This window comes from Carettochelys insculpta, chromosome 16 (genome assembly GCF_033958435.1).
Source record: "Carettochelys insculpta isolate YL-2023 chromosome 16, ASM3395843v1, whole genome shotgun sequence".
Classification (NCBI taxonomy): domain Eukaryota; kingdom Metazoa; phylum Chordata; order Testudines; family Carettochelyidae; genus Carettochelys; species Carettochelys insculpta.
This window is the reverse complement of record NC_134152.1, coordinates 5,932,051-5,949,792: the sequence shown is the minus strand read 5'-3', so window position 1 is coordinate 5,949,792 and position 17,742 is coordinate 5,932,051. Positions and strand designations below refer to the sequence as shown.

The window sequence follows — 17,742 nt, the reverse complement described above, 5'->3', positions numbered from 1 at the left end:
AGCTTTTTAGAAGGCATGGGGTGATTGTGAATGCTCAAGATATGGAGAGAAGAATTTGTTTTTAAAGTCAGATTTCAGGCATCCTCACCAAGTGTTCCATTTTCTGTTTTAGTGAAGGCACATATGGTGACCTAACAAATGTAGGCCTTTTCTTCATGACAATACTTTGTAGCTTACAGTCAAGTTCATTCATTTTTACTTACATGTACCCTCTCTCTCAGGTCCAAAAGCCCTGCAACTCCCAAAGTCATGTCATGTCATGTCTGTCTGTCTTTCTGTCTGTCTCACACACTAACCATTAAAATCACACAATTCACAACAGCTTTGTCAAAAGTCCAGTTTTATCGCTTAAAGAGCTGACTAAGCCTATAATGTGATAGGGTGATAGATGCTAACCATAGGCATAGTGCTGTGAGTAACATAAAGAAATATGGTTTGTGTGCTTAGCTGGAAGACATTTTCTTCAAGTATAGAAGGACCTCATCATTTTATTTTTAAAATATTTTCTTAGCAAAGAACTGTGAAGTGGGTTTCTTGCAGATACTGAAAACTTGAACTGGCCATGGAATGCTACTGCTGCTTCTATAACTAATACTGTTTCCCTTTTTGCACTTCAGATCGTTAATCCACCTAAAGACCTGAAAAAACCCCGTGGAAAGAAGTGCTTCTTTGTGAAGTTTTTTGGGACAGAAGATCAGTATGTACTTGTTTTCTTTATCTGATGAAAATGTTGGCCTTTAAGTCAATGTTTTCCTGGAAGAGTGTTATGCTGCTGTAATAAGGTGCAGCTCTGAGAAAGATTGCCTTGTATTATATCTGTATAACTATATTATTCTATGATGTGTCGTCTCACGTGGGGGTGTGAGGGCTGCAAGACCTACTCAAGCGTATTTATATTTTAAGTACTGCTGTGCGGGCAGTTCTGGGTAGCTGATCACTTGCATGGGTGTAGATGTGTCTGAGTTAACATTAGTGTGTATCTGTCACTGATTTTCAGATTATTTACCCTTCATAACTATAAAATGGTTTTGTTTCTGTCATTCATACAACATCTGGCATAATGTTTTGCTTGTTGTGTACAGTAAACTCTTTGATAGCCGGCATTCACGAACCAGGAAGTTGCCAGATAATCAAATATTCTGGATAGTAGAGAGTACTTTCACTGGGTGGGAGAGCAGAGGAGCCTGCCAGCTGCACTCGCACGCAGCACAGAGGGATGCAGGGCAGCGCTGAGTGGGCTGGCCCATTCCGTTCCCTCCTGAGGGGCTCTGCATTGTACACAAACTCCAGTTCTGGCTCCCTGTACTAGTCTTCCTGGCTCTGTGTTTGGTTCTGTGCTGAAATATTGCGCAAGGATGTAGAATGGCCATGGGCTGGGGAATGGGCCTGGACAGGAGGAGGCAGGTTTTGCACCCCCATGGCTCTGCAAAGCCCTCCAAGGCAGAGCCCCACAGCAGGGGTTGGTGGGGAGGGTGACACCACAGGAGTAGCTGTGGCTGGCTCTGGAGTGGGATCAGCTGCAGTCAGCTTTTCCCTTTAAGAGTAGGTGGCTCACTGTGGAGCCCGTGCCAGAAGCAGGTGGGTGTTGGGTTCAGCCTGGCTTGAGCAGCTGCTCCTCTGCTGCTGGGGGACAGGGATGAAGAGAGCAGAAGAGCCTACTGCATGTGAGTACAAGCCCGTAGGTTCCTCTGCTCTCTCCACATTCCCACCCAGTGTCCCCTGACCAGAGCTTCCCAGCTTTGAGTTGTGTCAGTTATTTTGAGAGTGCCGGTAAATCAAAACACTTCTTCTTTTGCATAGTGTTTTGTGATAAAAGTACATGCCAAAATGAGAAATCACACCAGTCTGACAATTGCATATCTACTACTGCTAAAAATAACTTCAGACTCCTCGAACTGAATTGTTGGAAAACCCTGCCCCCAACTGTGTTTATACTTTTTTAAATTTGAAATCGTTTTTAGTCAGTTTTGTTATTTTCCCATGTAGTTATTGGGCAAGATTGTAAATAACCAGTTGAAAAAATACCTTATTATAAACATTAATAAGTAGAAACCCCTTTTACTTTTTGAAGAAATCAAACAAAAAAATGAGGTCGTGGGCATTAATAGAATGCTCTGTGGCGGAGCAGAACTTTTATTTTTTGTCATTTTTCAAAGCATAATGTCAAAGCTTCACTGTCCTTTTAAAGATCGAAGTCTTGTAACCAGCCAGGACTAGAAATGGAAGCCACATACCAATAAAAATGGGGGCTACTTGCTTTTGGATAATGCAAAGATGATGTGTCTTTTGCTTACAAATAATCATGAGTATAATTAGATCAGTAAGTTGTCAGTAGTCAAAATGGATGTTTTCATTCCTGGCCTTTGATCACTGTAATTCTTGATTATAGTTGATTCATATTTTGGAAGAATAGGATAATGTTTTGGGGGGATTTTGTCCAAATTATAGCCTTTGACAAACTGATTGTATGCCTGGAGTCTTCCACGTGAGATACCTGGGGACAGGTAGTAAGTGAAGAAATCAAAGCTACCAAGCAAGTGGTTTATCACATGATTCTGGAGTTCAGATTAGGAAAAATCGTAGCCTGTAGCAGATGGAACAGCCAATAAGCCCAATTTATGAAATGCTGTAATTTCCTCGTGGATAATCACAGAATTTAGAAATCCTTGTTACCCTTACTGATGGGTGTTTGAAACTTGAAGTCAGAGCAGAAATTAATACAGTTCTTCCATCTCATCTACTGAGCAACAGAAGAAATGGATGCCTCCTATGTCTCTCTTCTATTCCATACTGGACCTTGTATAGCATGCATATGTTTAGAGCTGTCTTATTATGCCAAAAAATGAGAACATCATCTCATCTTGCAACCAAATTTGAGATTAGGTTCTTAAAGAAGTTGCCTTTAAATTCCAGCAAGCTGGGAAGGAGAAATTTCGTGATTGTAGCAGTGAAATAATTTATTCTATAGGTGGCTTTTATCTTGTTTAGATTCTCGAATGCATCTAGGTTGGAGATAGTTGTCCTGGCTGAAGATCATAAACCTGAAAAATACAAATTAGTTGAAAATAAAACTCCTGTCACTGCCTCCACTGATCCTTTACTCCCTCCATCCCTCCCTCTCTGCCCCCCCAATCTCCATCAGTCTTCATCAGGGGTTGCCAACAAAAATGGCAAGAAGTGCCATTTCTTTAATTCTGTAAAAAAACTCATTAATTCAAGAGTTGCAATGTATGTGAATGAGAGAGTCCTTAATAAATAATGTCAAACCATACTTTTGGTAACCCCTATTTTAAGAACAGTTCACGCACAATGATTTGTAGCACAATATGTGTTTAGTGCAGAACATTGACAAAGTTTTTACATATTCCATTTCTCACACTTTACATGTGTCTGTTTTCATAAAATGTTGCGATTCAGAGCAGGAATGCTACAAGCTTCCTTTTGCTTTTCAAAATCAAGACTTTATTAGCAACATGATCAAAACACAGATACAGTATGATATTCATAATGCACTGCACGTATTAAAGATGGATTTATCTAATGATTAGATATCACATAGTTTGCTGTTTAGGTATGAGTTGTTCATTGTTGGGCTTTTAGATGTTCACCATTTATTCAAAATAATCAGGAGTGGTTTTTTTTACTTTGCAATCATAGTGTTGGGAGCTACAAAGAAGTCCTTAAAGAGCCATATGTTCGTCTTCATCAAAGTGTGTACACATGGATACACACACTGCTACTGGACTATTCTGGTGTCTTTCACTCTCAGTTTTTGCTTTTGTTATTGTTTTGAGGTGGGATTGGCTATAGTATCACCCATATGCTAATGACACTTGCCTCTACAACTTATATTGTCTTGGTTTGGCAGAGATGGGGATCTGGACAAAAGCCACTCTGGCTTATGTTCAGTGCTTACACATAAAGGAGGAAATCGTGGCTGACAGAGGGAAGCATGTTGAACTGTTGAAATCTCACTGCTCTCTCAGTTCAGGGCGTTTGCCTTTTCATTGGCAAAAGGATCTACAATCTCAGGCTACTGGTGGACTCCTTTCTACTCAAGCTTCCCAGATGGCAGCAGTGGCTAGAAATGCCACCTCTTCATCATATGATAGCTGAAAAACTGCAGTTTTGTCTTTGTCATCTTGAGGCTGCAGTGTGACATAGGTAGGGTTAAGCATGAGAATTGCTCCACTCAAAAATGAGCACTGGTGCAAAATATGACTGCCCACTCTTTCAGCAGAAAGGGCTGGCGGAAATGTGGTTTACCTCTGACTTGCATTCTGCAGTGCTTGTTGGTCAAATTGCAGGTGAAATGCTCCAAGATCCAGAACGGCTGAGGGCCCAGCTGAGAGAAGACTGCGTCTTTGTTTCTTGCCCACCAACAAAGCTTGTATGTATGTGCTATGAGAAAGTTACTTGTGCCAAGAGGGAGACTACAGTGAGCAAAGGATAGGCACAACTGGCTTTGGTCAAAAATGCATGAACCTGAACCTGACCACATTCAGCTTTTCATAGGCTTCCTTCTCACTATTTTATTCCTTGCATTTAGTCTCTTGGTGATTTTTTTTGTCTCTGCCTTTAAAGTAATAGTTCTCCTGGAAGATGTTTATTCCTAGCATGTAGGAAGTCTTGGAAACAAAAAAGTTCATACTGGGTGAGGCCAATGATCCATCTAGCCCTATATCCTGTCACCTGACTGGTTAATGCCAGGTGCTTCAGAAACAACGAAGAGAAAAAGTAATCCCAACCGTGAAATTATTTTGCATTTAATTTAAAGCCCAAGAAGTGCACCCACGCACTATAGTGATGGATGCTTTATCAATATCTGCAGTAGTAAATAGTATTTGTACCTGGCTCTGAAGTAGTTTCAGTACTGAGGATACTCATACTGTTGCTTATGGCTCACTTACTGGCTCCATGATGTTTCAGTGAGATGTTTCAGATTGCCATAGAATTCATTTTGGAAGTTGGGTAATTATTAGCTATTGCTGTCATTCTGCAAAGAAATAACACTCTGAAGTATCTTTCTTTTCTGTCCCCCAAATCCCAAGTGAAATCCCATATACTCTTCTCTCCGTAATAGCAGCCTTGTAAGTAGGTTGAGGTCTCTCGACCCTCCTGGAATATAAACAGTGTGAAGATTGTCTCTCTCAAAACATTGGTATAGATGAGCCCCCTAATCCATCAAATATATAACCGTGATTCTAGCTATACCATCACAGCTCATCTTATTCCCAAGCCTTCAGGTTTGTCATAGGGAAGGCTGAGTGTGTTCCCACATTAACGCAAAATAAGTTGAGCAAGCAGAACCCTTACCTGACTTTTTCAGATAAATGATTGACTGAATCCCGTAAAAATCAAACTCTGAGAGACTCCAGTTGTGACTCATCCAGTTCAAAATTGTACTTCATGCAGTGGTCTGCTGCTCAACTAGAGGAACTTGGCCTATCTGAAATTAGCATTGGAAAAATCATGGGCAAACTGACATTAGTCATGTGCTCTGGCAGTGCCATTCCCTATAGACATGGAGCTATTTCAGAGAAATACTAGCAGATACGCTGCAACCACCAGTACCTTGCTCTCTGATAAACACTACTGTACTCTTTCACTTAGCTCACAAGCCTTACACCTTAAAACATTTTTTTTCACATTGTGTGTATCAAAATCTTATGCTATGAGCTGCTCCAGCATGTTAACAATGTTTCTGAAACGTTAATGTGCAAAGGAAGTAACCTCATCAGATATAGAGACATTTCCTGTCCTGAGCTACCCAAATTAAAATCAGAGAGCCATCTTGCAATTCAAGATAAAAGTATAATATGAGGACCGTTTGCAACATACGAAAAAGATGATAGTAATAAAATCCTATTGCTAGCCTAGTTTCTCATATTTGAGAGGACTTGTGCTAGGTAACTCTCTTTTTGGAGGTATATATAGCTATGAATGGCTTTGTTATGCAGTGTTGCTTTATTTTTATAGCACCCTGCACCATTAAGTGCTTAAGAGACATGCAAGAGAACAGGTCCCTACCCTGAAGAGATTAGACGTATCAATGGCAAATAGACAAGGGACTAACTAGGGAGAAGGACTCAGAAATTATACTGTTGTGTGTCTGAGACTCTTGTGAGCCCTTGCCTGCTTGCCTTATCCCTTCGTCGTCTAGATCTGTAACACTCATCTGCAGCCGTCCAAGTGTCTGTCTGTCCCCAAAGCCCAGACTGGAGTCTAGACCTTGTTCCTGCACTGGCAAAAGAATAGTGAGCAGAGAACCAGTGTATGTATGCATGGGGAAGGAGAGGGGAGTGAGCAGATGCAACTGGGAAGAGAGATTGCAGGGGATTTTCCTTCCCCTCTTGTTCTGTTGCCCCTTTAAGTTTCTGAGGAACAGACTGGTGGAAATAAAGTAGTTTCATGTAGGGGTCCAAATCTGGAAAGAAATTGGAGAAAATGCATCTTAAATTACTTAATTGGCTTGTTTCCCGGCATTCTGTGTATGTGCGCGTGCGTGTGTGTACCAGCACGCTAACAGTTTGTAGACCAACAATGCCCAACTCCTTAGGAGTACGTTGTTGTTTGAGGACTCTGTGGTGAAGGGTTTTATGCTGCCCAACACTGCACTATCCAAGCATTTAAGAAAGGTCTTCTGAACAATTTCTAAGCTGTCAATGGATGTCTGAGAAGCACTGACTTCACTGATTACATTGCGCTAACTCAAAGGTGTGGGTATGAAGAGGGCTGCATGACTTGGGAAAGGAGTCTGTACAATGCAGTGAATGAACAGCTTTGTGGAATCTTCCACCTTCAAGGCTGTGGTAGAAACTCTAGAGCAAAAAGCTCCGTACAGCAAGTGGAAAGTATGTAGTCACTCTTCCTGCACAGGTTTCAGAGGAGTAGCTCTGTTCGTCTGTTTCAGCAAAAACAATGAGGAGTCCTGCAGCACTTTAGAGACTAACAAATTTGTTTGGGCATAAGCTTTTATGGGATGTAGCCCACTTCGTCAGATGCATGAAGTAGAAATCTGTTTGGTGGGGATATATGATGGAGTTGGCAGTGGGGCTTGTTGCGTGGATTGGTTCCTAAGTTAGAGTTTCTGTTGTGTGGTGTGTTGGTGTTGAGTATTTGCTGTAGGTTGGGAGGCTGTCTGCAAACAAAGAAAGGCCTGCCTCCCAGGGTTGGTGAGAGTGAGGGATTTGTCATTTATGGTAGGTTGCCGATCCTTGATGATGGAAAAGTTTTAGCTGGGGGTTGTAGGTAATGACCACTGGCTTTCTGTTGCTTTTTCTGTTGGATTTGTCCTGTAGTAGGTGACTTCTGGGTACCCGCCTGGCTCTGACAAACTGTTTCTTCACTTCTGCGGGTGGTTTTTTAGTTTTAAGAACACTATCATAGGACCTAACCACATCAGCCACACCATCATGGGCTTGTTCACCTGCATATCTACCAATGTGATATATGTCATCATGTACCACCAATGCTCTTGTGCCATGAACATTGGCTAAACCAGACTGTCTCTATGCAAAAGAATAAATGAATATGAATCAGATCTCAAGACTAATGATACTCAAAAGCCAGTAGGAAAGCATTTCGGCCTCCCATGACAATAGGTAACAAGCCTGAAATTTAGCAAAAACTCTTCAAAAAATAGACTCAGACCTGAAATTCATGTGCAAACTGGACTTCATCGGGCTGGGTCTAAATAGAGTCTGGGAGTGGCTAGCTCACTACAAAAAGTAATTTTCTCCCTTTTGGTATTCTCACCTTCTCATCAGCTGTTACAAGCGAGCCTAGTTCACCTTGATTGAATTGGTCTCATTAGCATTGGTCCTTCGCATGGGAACATAACACTTTCATCTTCGTATGTATGTATATATTCCTGCTAAACTGAAGTTTCCACTTCATACATCTCACAAAGTGGGCTCCAGTCCTTGGAAGTTTGTGCCCAAATAATTTTTTATCTTTAAGGTGCCAAAAGACTCCTCATTGTTCTTCCTGCACAGTCAAATCTGTGCTAACCACAACCTCTATAAACAGTTACCTGCTCTTGGAGAGGGATAGTTCAGTGGTTTGAGCATGGGCCTGCTAAACCCAGGGTTGTGAGTTCCCTCTTTGAGGGGGCCATTTAGGGATCTGGGGCAAATAAATTGGAAAAAAAAAAAATTAAAAAGGGGGTAGTGCTTGGTCCTGCCAAGAGGGTGGGAAACTGGATTCAGTGATCTCCTGAGGTCCTGTCCAGTTCTATGGGATATGTATCTCCATGTATTAATGCAGTGTCAGAGCTCTCCTGTGTTAAGTCCCAAGTGAAAAGTGTTACCTGTGAAATATTTGCCATTCTGCACTGACTTATCCAGTGATTCCTTGTACACAATGGTGTGAGCTATTGCCAGTGGAAAGGAAGCTTCTCCACCCAGGCCTTAAGGTGAGAATCTGGTCATTGCATCATGAAAAAAGAGCCAGTAGGAACAGGACAGTGTGGCAAGACCCAAATGTGAAGTGTAAAGAAAAGAACCTTCATCCATGAGCATGAGACAGGGAACGCTTATTTTCCTACTGTGCTGAACAGATCCAGGAGACTCAGCCTATTTGCTATGACCAGGCAGAAAACCTTGATGAGGAGGCCAGAGATTTTAAAATGAAAACCAGTGACTGAGGTCAGTGAAATATTCTGGGTTTTAAAATGGACATTCTAAAAACCAGTGAGGAATTTGATTTTAAGGCTGGTGAATGGAGGAAGCCTCAAAAACGACCATGCTGTGAGGCTGCTGATTCCCTCACAGACCATAGTAAATGAGAACCGATCTCAGGCAGTCTGACTTCATCATGCTGATAACATATGGAAGTAGGATAAGATTGCTTGTCTGTTGCTCCCGTAAATGCGTATATGGACAAACCATGGAAAAGCAAACTAACAAGGGCAGAAAAGTGCGCCAGAGATCTCCTAGATATTCTGCTGTAATAGTATAACTGGAACAAGACAGAGAAAAGCTGCTGCTAATTGGGAAAGTCCTGAAACTTTAAGCATTATGAAACTCTTCAATACCAAATATGATGGTTATGTAGAGGAGGCCCAATTAAAAATAGAAGATTTGTGCCATAATGGGTGAATTTCTAGCCAGTATGATTGAAAAGAGCTACTGAGGCATCACGGTATAATATTTATATTCAGTTTATAGCTATGCAGATATGATTCTTGAAAATGTGAAATTAAAAAGACTTCCTGTGAACAGCAATACCGGTATGCAGATGATGGTAACTATGGGGGGTAATCAAAATGTTTGTTTTCTTCAAGTGACATTTAACATCTTTTGTTTTTCAGTAGTGCCCATTTTTAAAATTCATTTACCTTCCTAAAGTGGGAGGTAAGCCTCCTGCTGAAAAATGCTGATGGCTTTGCCTGTTCAGAAAAGTCTTCACTGAATAGCACACAGAACTCTACTCTCCCCAGGAATAATGGGGAAATAGCACTGCAGCCACTTAATGAATCAGCAGCAGATCAGCTGGATTGCCCTTTCAGATCTGATGATAGATGAAAGCATTCCTAATGCTTTGTGAGGCTGTTGGCAAAGAGGCGGAAAGGCACTTTGTGGAGCAGCAGTCCAAAATGAAAATTTCGAATCCGTGGAAGAGGAAAACAACGTGAAAGAAAGTGATCGTTCTGTATGACAGCCTACCGATTTCAGAAATGCCAGGGAAAAACCAGGACAGCAGCTACTGATATAGGGAGAAAATATAGGAGTTTTTTCACAAAGCAGAAGAGAGCCCTTCTCTGATATTACTAAAGTATATAACAGTGACAAGAGCCTCTCAAACACACTGCCAGCAATTGAGAATAAATGCGTTTTTTCATGTAAAGTTAAAAATGTCAGTTTCTTACATGGCATTTGATCTGACATGTTAAAAGTGGTGTAAAATGAGATATGGTGTGTGCTCTCCTTTTATTTGTAGTCGTCACGTGTTTCAAAATCTAATTTTGAAAAATGCTGTCTCTTCTTCCAGCCTTCATGGGGATTTATACTAAATAAGAATAAACTTGTCTTTGAACAAAAAGTTTTTGTCAGAACTGCTGAGGGGCATCTTGTTGCCACAGTCAAGGAATAAAATCCCATACTGGACGTGTGGATTTTTCAGCAATCAGTCATACGCTCATAAATAAATGTGTGTGCTCACATGTGAGTGCATTGACATAGCACATGAATGGTGGATGCCAAGAGGCAAGTTTCCTTTGCGCAGGTGGACGTGCTGCTTGTTGGGTAGGTTGAAGAAAGACTTCCGTGATGTAGTTGGAAGAAGGAACAAAGGGGCTGGGGGGGTTTGCTGGTATGGTTATTCCACTGTGGCCATATTAGTGTACATGTCAGTTTTACTTCTACTTGTTAGGATTAGGTGATGAAGTTGATGTGTGTTTTGATTGGAAAATATATCACTAGTTAATTTTTTTCTGACATTTATTGTCAGTGCTTGGATTAAAGTGGAACAGCTGAAGCCTTATCACGCTCACAAAGAAGAAATGATCAAGATTAACAAGGGTAAGCGCTTCCAGCAGGCTGTGGATGCTGTCGAGGAGTTCTTGAAGAAAGCCAAAGGCAAGGACCAGGTGGGTGGCATTAAGTTTCTTTGTGTACCAAACAAGGGCTAGATGTAATCAATAACCAAGTTTCTATTTTACCTTCGTTGAAGTTGGTGACCTCTGGTTTTACACATTCTATAAAACAGTGGTCATGATGGCCGTGATGCTAGTCGGTACTCATAGTACTTTCCATCTTCAAAGTACTTGATCAAACATTAATTACCCAACCCTATTGTGTAGTAGATGAGCATTATCCTTTTTGTACTGATGGGGAAAACGGAAGCAGGGAGGCTAATTGGCCGTCCAGTAAATCAGTGCTAAATGTGGGGTGTAAGCTCACATTCTCATACACCTTTGTTTTAGGACTACATGATTTTCCAGTGAGCTTTCACGTGGCATGTTCTATGCACTAGTTGTTTGAAACTGACACGTTTGACATAAATGCTAACTTCAGTAACTTGAAACTCGGTAGCTTCAAAGAGCTAATTTTTGTTGGACCCAGTGCTGTACTCTGACTTTGTACCATCAGCTTCTTGGTGATCAGCATTGGATTTTCTATATCCTTGGGTTTTTAGGAAAAATTATTCAAGCTTCTCTCCCTTCCTTACTCACAGTATTCTATTCTGTGATATCTCAGGCATCTACCCATAACTCCAGTGAAGAGAAGAACCGGCGTAATTCCAGTGAGGAGCGAGGCAAGCAGTCTGCAGGCGAAGAAAAACGCAAAGCTGGTTTGTCTGAAGGGAAGTTGAAGAAGAGCACAGGAGACGGAAAGAAGCGAGCATCTTCTGTTTCATCAGAGCGAGGCTCAAAATCGCCCCTGAAAAGAGCACTAGATCAAAGCCCTCGGAAAAGGGGACGGCCCCCCAAAGACGAGAAGGTTTGAGTATATGCTATTTTGACCTGTGGACTTTGCAGGCTGACTTTACACGGATGGTTGTCATGTTGGCTGACAGGCCAAAAGGAAGAGTCAGTTTTGTACTATTTTGTACCATTGAGCTCTTCCGGTTGATTCTTCTGAATTTTTCAGCTGACCAGTCCCCTTGCCTGCGGTAGTTTCGACTATCTTCTGTGTGTTCCTAACAGAATTAGTCTGTCTTGTGTTTCCATTGATCTTTCTCTAATAGATCTTAAGAGCACTGTCTTGTCTTGCACGTGCTTCTGTCTTGTCACACCACCTGCTAAGCGTATGCATGAGGGCCACTATGAAGATTAGTAACGAAATGTGAGTTATAGTGCCTTGAGATGATATCCAGAGGTATGTGTCCCATTTCATCTTGTGTGGTTGAGTGACTGATACTCTTCACTCCCTTGCTCCCAGTGTTACTAGAGATTGGGGTTTGGGTCAGGGCATCTGACTGAGAGACACGTAAGAAATGTTTGAGAGTTGGAGAGAGATATCAGAAGCCTTAGTGAGGCTTGTTTTAGCTTCTGATTGTGGATGTGTTCCCTCAGTCAGTTACTGATACACAATTCAACCCCATGTTTTGTGTTCTTAGTTGTTTCTGTGTATCTCTGTGGCAGCTGCCAAGTGTATTTTTGTATCTATCCTCAGGTAGAAGGTGGCAGTATTTTGTTTTGCTTGTGGATTTCACTGCAGTGATCCATGTCTGTCACCTCCAAAATGGATTACTATTGCACAAATGCTCTACAAGGAACTACTGCTGAAAACCATTGAGAAATTTTAGTCTGTGCACAGTGTGGTAGGTTGTTTGCTCATTGGCTCTTCAGAGGGATGGCATTGGACCTGTGGGTCTTCGCTGGCTTGCAGTGCACTTTGAAGTACAATTCAAGACATCGGTCTTGATCACTAAAGCTCTAATTGGATTGGGACCTGGCTGTCTGATCAGCAGCCTTTCTTCTTGATAACTCTGCAGTTAATGAAGTTCCAGCTAATCCCAGGTATTAGATAAGAGGGCACAGCTGGACTCTCCCTTTGTCAAGCATAAGAGGGTGGTCAGGAAGAGAATTCCAGAGTCAGATCATCTTCAGGTCATGCTGCAAGGCCTATCTGTTTCTCCTTTCTTCTGAGAAGAGGTGGGTGAGGATAGGTAGATCCTGAGCAGTATTGATGCTCCTGAGGGATTAATTGGTTAATTCAGAATAACCTTTTATTGACTGACATGTACATATTCCTAATGCTCCTGGATAGACATATCTTAAATAGTAACAGAGAGAGCTGTAATGAAGTGGGTCTGTTCCATGAAAGCTCATCACCGAATACATCATTTTGTTAGTGTTCAAAGTGCTACATTCCAGGCATATCTTAAGTTCAGGTGTAAATGCATGGATTAAAATGGACCTCCAGAGTCTTCTGGATATGATTCCAGTATAGGAAAGTATTTGGTGCTGAAGGTTGTGTTGTGAGATCATTGCAAGTCATGAGTTTAATTCTCATTGGCCTGAAGACTTGTTAGTCATCTTGGCATGTGGCATTTGTCATAGGTAGAGATGCTGCTGTGTAGGATTTATGCCAGCCCCCCACAAATGAGTTGAAGGGGCTTATAAGTACTTTATTGACAAACCTCTGCAGAGGCAGTGGAAAGCTGCTGTTATGACATTGAGATGATTAATTGGCTTGCAAATGTCTGCCGAAAGGCAATTGGCTATCTGGTATGTGAAGTGGATTTGTGCTTCCAGAGAAGGATAGACAGCTTAGCCTAGTAATGCCATCATCAATATTTATCAGCCCAGGCAAGAATTCTGTTTTTATCCATATTGTGAAAATAATAATTAAAAAATCTAATATTTTATTTGTCTGGATGAAAGAAGAAGTGCTTCACGCAGGTTTTCCACTGTCATAGGTTAAGTGACATGAAATGTTGGCTTCTGTGATAATGTCAGTTCTGCTTCAGAGCAAACAGAAAATATTTCTCTCCATTATGTTTTTAAAAAAAAAAGGCATAAAGATAGCTAGATAGCTACCCTATTTAGTGATGAGAGTTGACATTCCTGAGCTGTTGAGATACACATAACAATAGCACACAACTATTTCTGCCTGGTTTCACTCTTTTTTAAAATATGTTTTATTAAACTAAAGTAGTGATTATTTTAACATAGGCAAAATGCAGGCATGTGTAACTTGTTAGGAGTCTATTGATCACTAACTTGAATGTGACAAAGCTGATTGTAGTTGCCCTGGACTAACCGAACAGCAGTACAATTTCCAATAACTGCAAATCCCAGCATGCAGTGCTTCACCTTGATCTGAGTGGAAAGCCTTCTGGGCCTAGATGGAATGTCGAGAGTCCAGTTCTGCATTAAAAAGGAAATAGCAGCAAGCCAGATTAGGTCTAGGAACCATACTTTGGCCATCTTTGTTCCAAGTAATGTGAGCTGCTGCTTTGTTCCCCAGTGTTGGACTCTGGTGTGATCTTTCAGGAAGTAGATTTGGGGAGGCAGAGAGTCATGTTTATGTATTTCTTGAGAGCTGAGAAACCCCCATGAAAAATTAAACCAATCGTGTCCCCCCACCTCCCCCCTGAATCCTGCTGGGTGGTGTCATAGAGGCCTACACAGCTTTATTTATGTCTTCTGCATGCCATGAAGTGCTGCTATAGAATTCCATAATGTACTTCCTCTTTCTCACCTGCTCTGGTGAGCACCGAAACAGTTGAAAAAGTGACATGTTAAGTACGATTGTTGTCATTGGAATAACACCTACTTACTGAACGGGAAGTAGTAAACACCTGAGCTGCTTTACCAGATGCTCTGCAAACTGAAGCAGACTTTGCTGCTTTGCTTATGCTTGCTTCACGTTCTGAAAGTTTCCCCAGCACCCCTCCCAGAGACTAACTTTTTGTAAAATGAAAGCTGACAATCTGGAGAACAACTAAGCAGTTGGTAGCAATGCCCCCCTTTCGCTCTCCACTCTGACTAGTTCCTTACATGCACACTGAAGGATGGGCCTCTCCCCCCTGCCTTTGGGCATATGCTGGAGTAAAAGGGTGTTCAGTTCTTCCCACATTTGTTTTGCATTTGTGTAAGTATATGAATTCCTAGTGAGTACAGTGGGCATGATTTCTCCTGACTGCATAATTGTGCTAACCTCCTCCGAGTCTCAGTGATTCCTACTCACCACCTTCTTGCCTGCTGCTAGGCTAGTCTTTTACAGATGATGATGAGGGATTTCAAAAGGCCTGTGAAATGGAAAATATTTCGTGACGCCGTTCAAAAATTGTCTTGTGTATATCATAAAGGCCAACACCATGGTCAGCCCTTGGCACTCTAATCAGCAACAGTCCTTACCATCCTCCTTGTGTCTCCTCAGGATCTCACAATCCCTGAGTCCAGTACAGTGAAGAGAGTGATGACTGGAACAGTGGCTGGATTTAAGTGGCCTCCTGGTGTGAGTGAGGTAATTTAACTGTTAGCTTTCTTTTATCTGCAATGTCTTAGGAGCTAGAGCAACTCTAAAGGAGCAGATATGCTGGGGACAGATCATTTGAGTCTCACATTCTCGTAGGCCCTAATAATCATCATAGGTCTTTCTCCTATCAGAGGTTCATATGCTTCATATGGTACGGAACTGTAACTGCTTCAGCTAGTCAGTGTGCGAGGGAGGCTAATGTATAAATCAGGAAGCTCTGTTGTTCAGTCAGCCAGTTCTCTTCCCTCTAGTCTGCATTATCTTGTCTGCATATTTACACACTGCTGTTTGTCAGCAAAAGCACTATGTTAACATTTCCACTATGTTAATGATTTCTCAATATCTGTTTAGCTTTAATAATCTGTGCTATCGTTAGCAACATAAGCAGTTATCTTTTAAACGATTTTTGCCGTCTTCCTTTAAACCACAAAAACTGTCACTGATAAAAATCACAGTTTAAACTGGGGTGCGTGAGGAAGTTACATGATTGTGCTCCCTTGAGCTCAGCTGTTGTAGAACATATAGCATCGAAGATCATCTTCTGGGAGTAGTCTAAAAAGATTAATCTTCCTACTCTCTTTCTGATTTGACATGCTTTAAACAAATAGCACTTAAATACCTCTTCTGACCAAGATTCTAGACTGGCTGGTATGTAATATAATTCAGACATATTGCTACTCTCTCATTGCCCTGCCTTAATAATTCTCTGCTTCCCCAGTTTTTCCTGAGTTTAGATTATTCAAAGGGCTGAAAATAGGCAAGCAGAGAAAGGGGTAGCAAATTGGTTTCTCAAATTCAGAAATGTTGCTGTCCGTCTGGGAGAACAGGGGAATCAGTGTTGGAATTGCTCAGTCAACCTCTGGTGACGTTTCTCAGCCTGTGCTATTCTGATTGCAGCCTGTGAAGGACGGTGACCCACATTTCCATCACTTCCTGCTCAGCCAGACAGAGAAGGTAAGCCATGGTAACATAGGTTTTGGCAGACTGGATCAAACAGCTGGTCCATCTAGCTTGGCATTCTGCCTTCTGCAGAGTCTAAAACCTGCTTCACTCAGAATGCAGCACAGTTAGACAACCAGTGCTGTGCATTTGGAGCTACAGCTATAAAATCCTTTCATGTCCCTGTCGTGGTCCTCTCACTCCATAACCTGTGGACTTAGGCGAAGTTTGTTTGAGCATTTGTAACTGCACATGGTCAGTAAAAAATTACCCAGCCACATGATTTGATGCTGAACATCAGCTGCAATGCATTTTCCATACTGATAGTATCATGTAAGAGGTAGTATTTCCTATGCCAAGTAACCCATTGTGTTTGTCTTATGGGACAGTGGATCCTGCTGATTCTTTCACCTGGGTTGAGCTTGCTGATTCAGGTCCTCAAAAAATGAGTGGAATAGGTAGGAGAGCATGACATTAAACCTTCTTACCTTAGAAAATGCAGTTGATTAATGCCAGGAAAGTCAAGTTGTGTGGGATTTTTATTATCAGGCAGTGAAGATTGAGTTTAAAAACAAGGTCAAGTAAATGAAGTGGGTTTGTATCCAGGTAGGGATCTGGACAGAGACAACTGGCTTACGAGCAGATAGATAGCTCTGGTCTAGATGAGCTCACAGAGAAACAAAGTCTCTAGCTCACTCAGTTTGTTACAGTCCCCCCCACTTTCTTCCTTACTACTAAAGTTTGTGCTTTTCTAGCTGTCAGTGACACATTGTGTAGGTGTCAGGCAGGGTGGTCCTGTAAGTTGCTAGTTTGCATCCTCTGAGGGAGAAGGGTTTGGGGTCCCCATTTTCTGCAGCGTCAAATGTGTGAACAGGTAAGTCCCCATGCTTTAGGCCTGCACCCTTCTTTGGTGTGAACTGTTGCATCGTTTCTAGCATGTAGTACCTACATTAAAAGAGAGGGCGAGCAACTTCAAAAAACACTTTGAAATCCTGCATTTATGGAAAGATGTGGGTTGTATTTTCTGCCATGGGGAGGAGGGTAGCCGTTTCTACTTTGTAGATGATGGTGTATGGATGAGTTGCCTCCTTTTTCTCAGTATCAAGGATATGGTCAGTTGGATCTCTAGATGACGCGGTAAAGCAAAAGAATATCAACCTTTCCCTAATTGCGTTTCTCCTTCTCATACAGCCAGCTGTCTGCTATCAGGCAATCACTAAGAAGCTGAAGGTGTGTGAAGAGGTATGGTGAACCATCCCATTGTTTTATTTGTATTGTGTCGCTATCTGTTGGTTCTGCTAAAGCAGGAATACCTTGTGGCTTGTCTTCCCAGGAAACAGGATCCACCTCCATCCAGGCAGCAGACAGCACAGCAGTTAATGGCAGCATCACTCCTACTGACAAAAAGTAAGGCCCCCTTCTGTTCCAAGAATCTGCCATCCCTCTCCTGCTGCTGCTCGACTCTTATTTCTCCTCCGCTGCTCCCTTCCGCTTTCAGGTGCAGCTGGGAAGGCAGCCATCGTCCCAGCTGACACACAAGGTAGGTGAGGTAATATGTTTGATTGGACCAGCCATTGTTGGTGGACAGGATGAATTACTTCCCCAGCCTGGAGAAGAGCTCTGTGAGCTCAAGGGCTTGTTCCTTCCAGCAACAAAGTTGGTCCAGTAAAAGATATTACCTCACGTGCCTTGTGTGTCTGATATCCTCAGACTAACATGTCTACAACAGCACTGCAAACAGCAATGTCCATCTTGTCAGATAAAATAAACTGTTCCAACTCCCCCACCCTCACTTCTGTAGCACAGACTGGCCCGGCATACAGTTCTCATTACGGGGAAACAGCCACACACCAGGGTGGGATGCTGAACC

The 17,742-nt window shown here is 42.0% G+C and overlaps 1 protein-coding gene across 6 annotated transcripts in view; it reads left to right on the top strand.

Annotated features, from left to right (window-relative positions):
• Positions 1 to 17,742, top strand: part of GLYR1 (glyoxylate reductase 1 homolog) — a 33,990-nt gene that overhangs the window by 4,060 nt on the left and 12,188 nt on the right. For all 6 annotated transcript variants that reach the window (XM_075010577.1, XM_075010576.1, XM_075010574.1 and 3 more), the window contains 7 exons: positions 618 to 697; positions 10,453 to 10,591; positions 11,202 to 11,444; positions 14,835 to 14,921; positions 15,831 to 15,887; positions 17,064 to 17,114; positions 17,206 to 17,279. In XM_075010577.1, the coding sequence (XP_074866678.1) occupies positions 618 to 697; positions 10,453 to 10,591; positions 11,202 to 11,444; positions 14,835 to 14,921; positions 15,831 to 15,887; positions 17,064 to 17,114; positions 17,206 to 17,279 (731 nt within the window). The remainder of the gene's footprint in view (positions 1 to 617; positions 698 to 10,452; positions 10,592 to 11,201; positions 11,445 to 14,834; positions 14,922 to 15,830; positions 15,888 to 17,063; positions 17,115 to 17,205; positions 17,280 to 17,742) is intronic.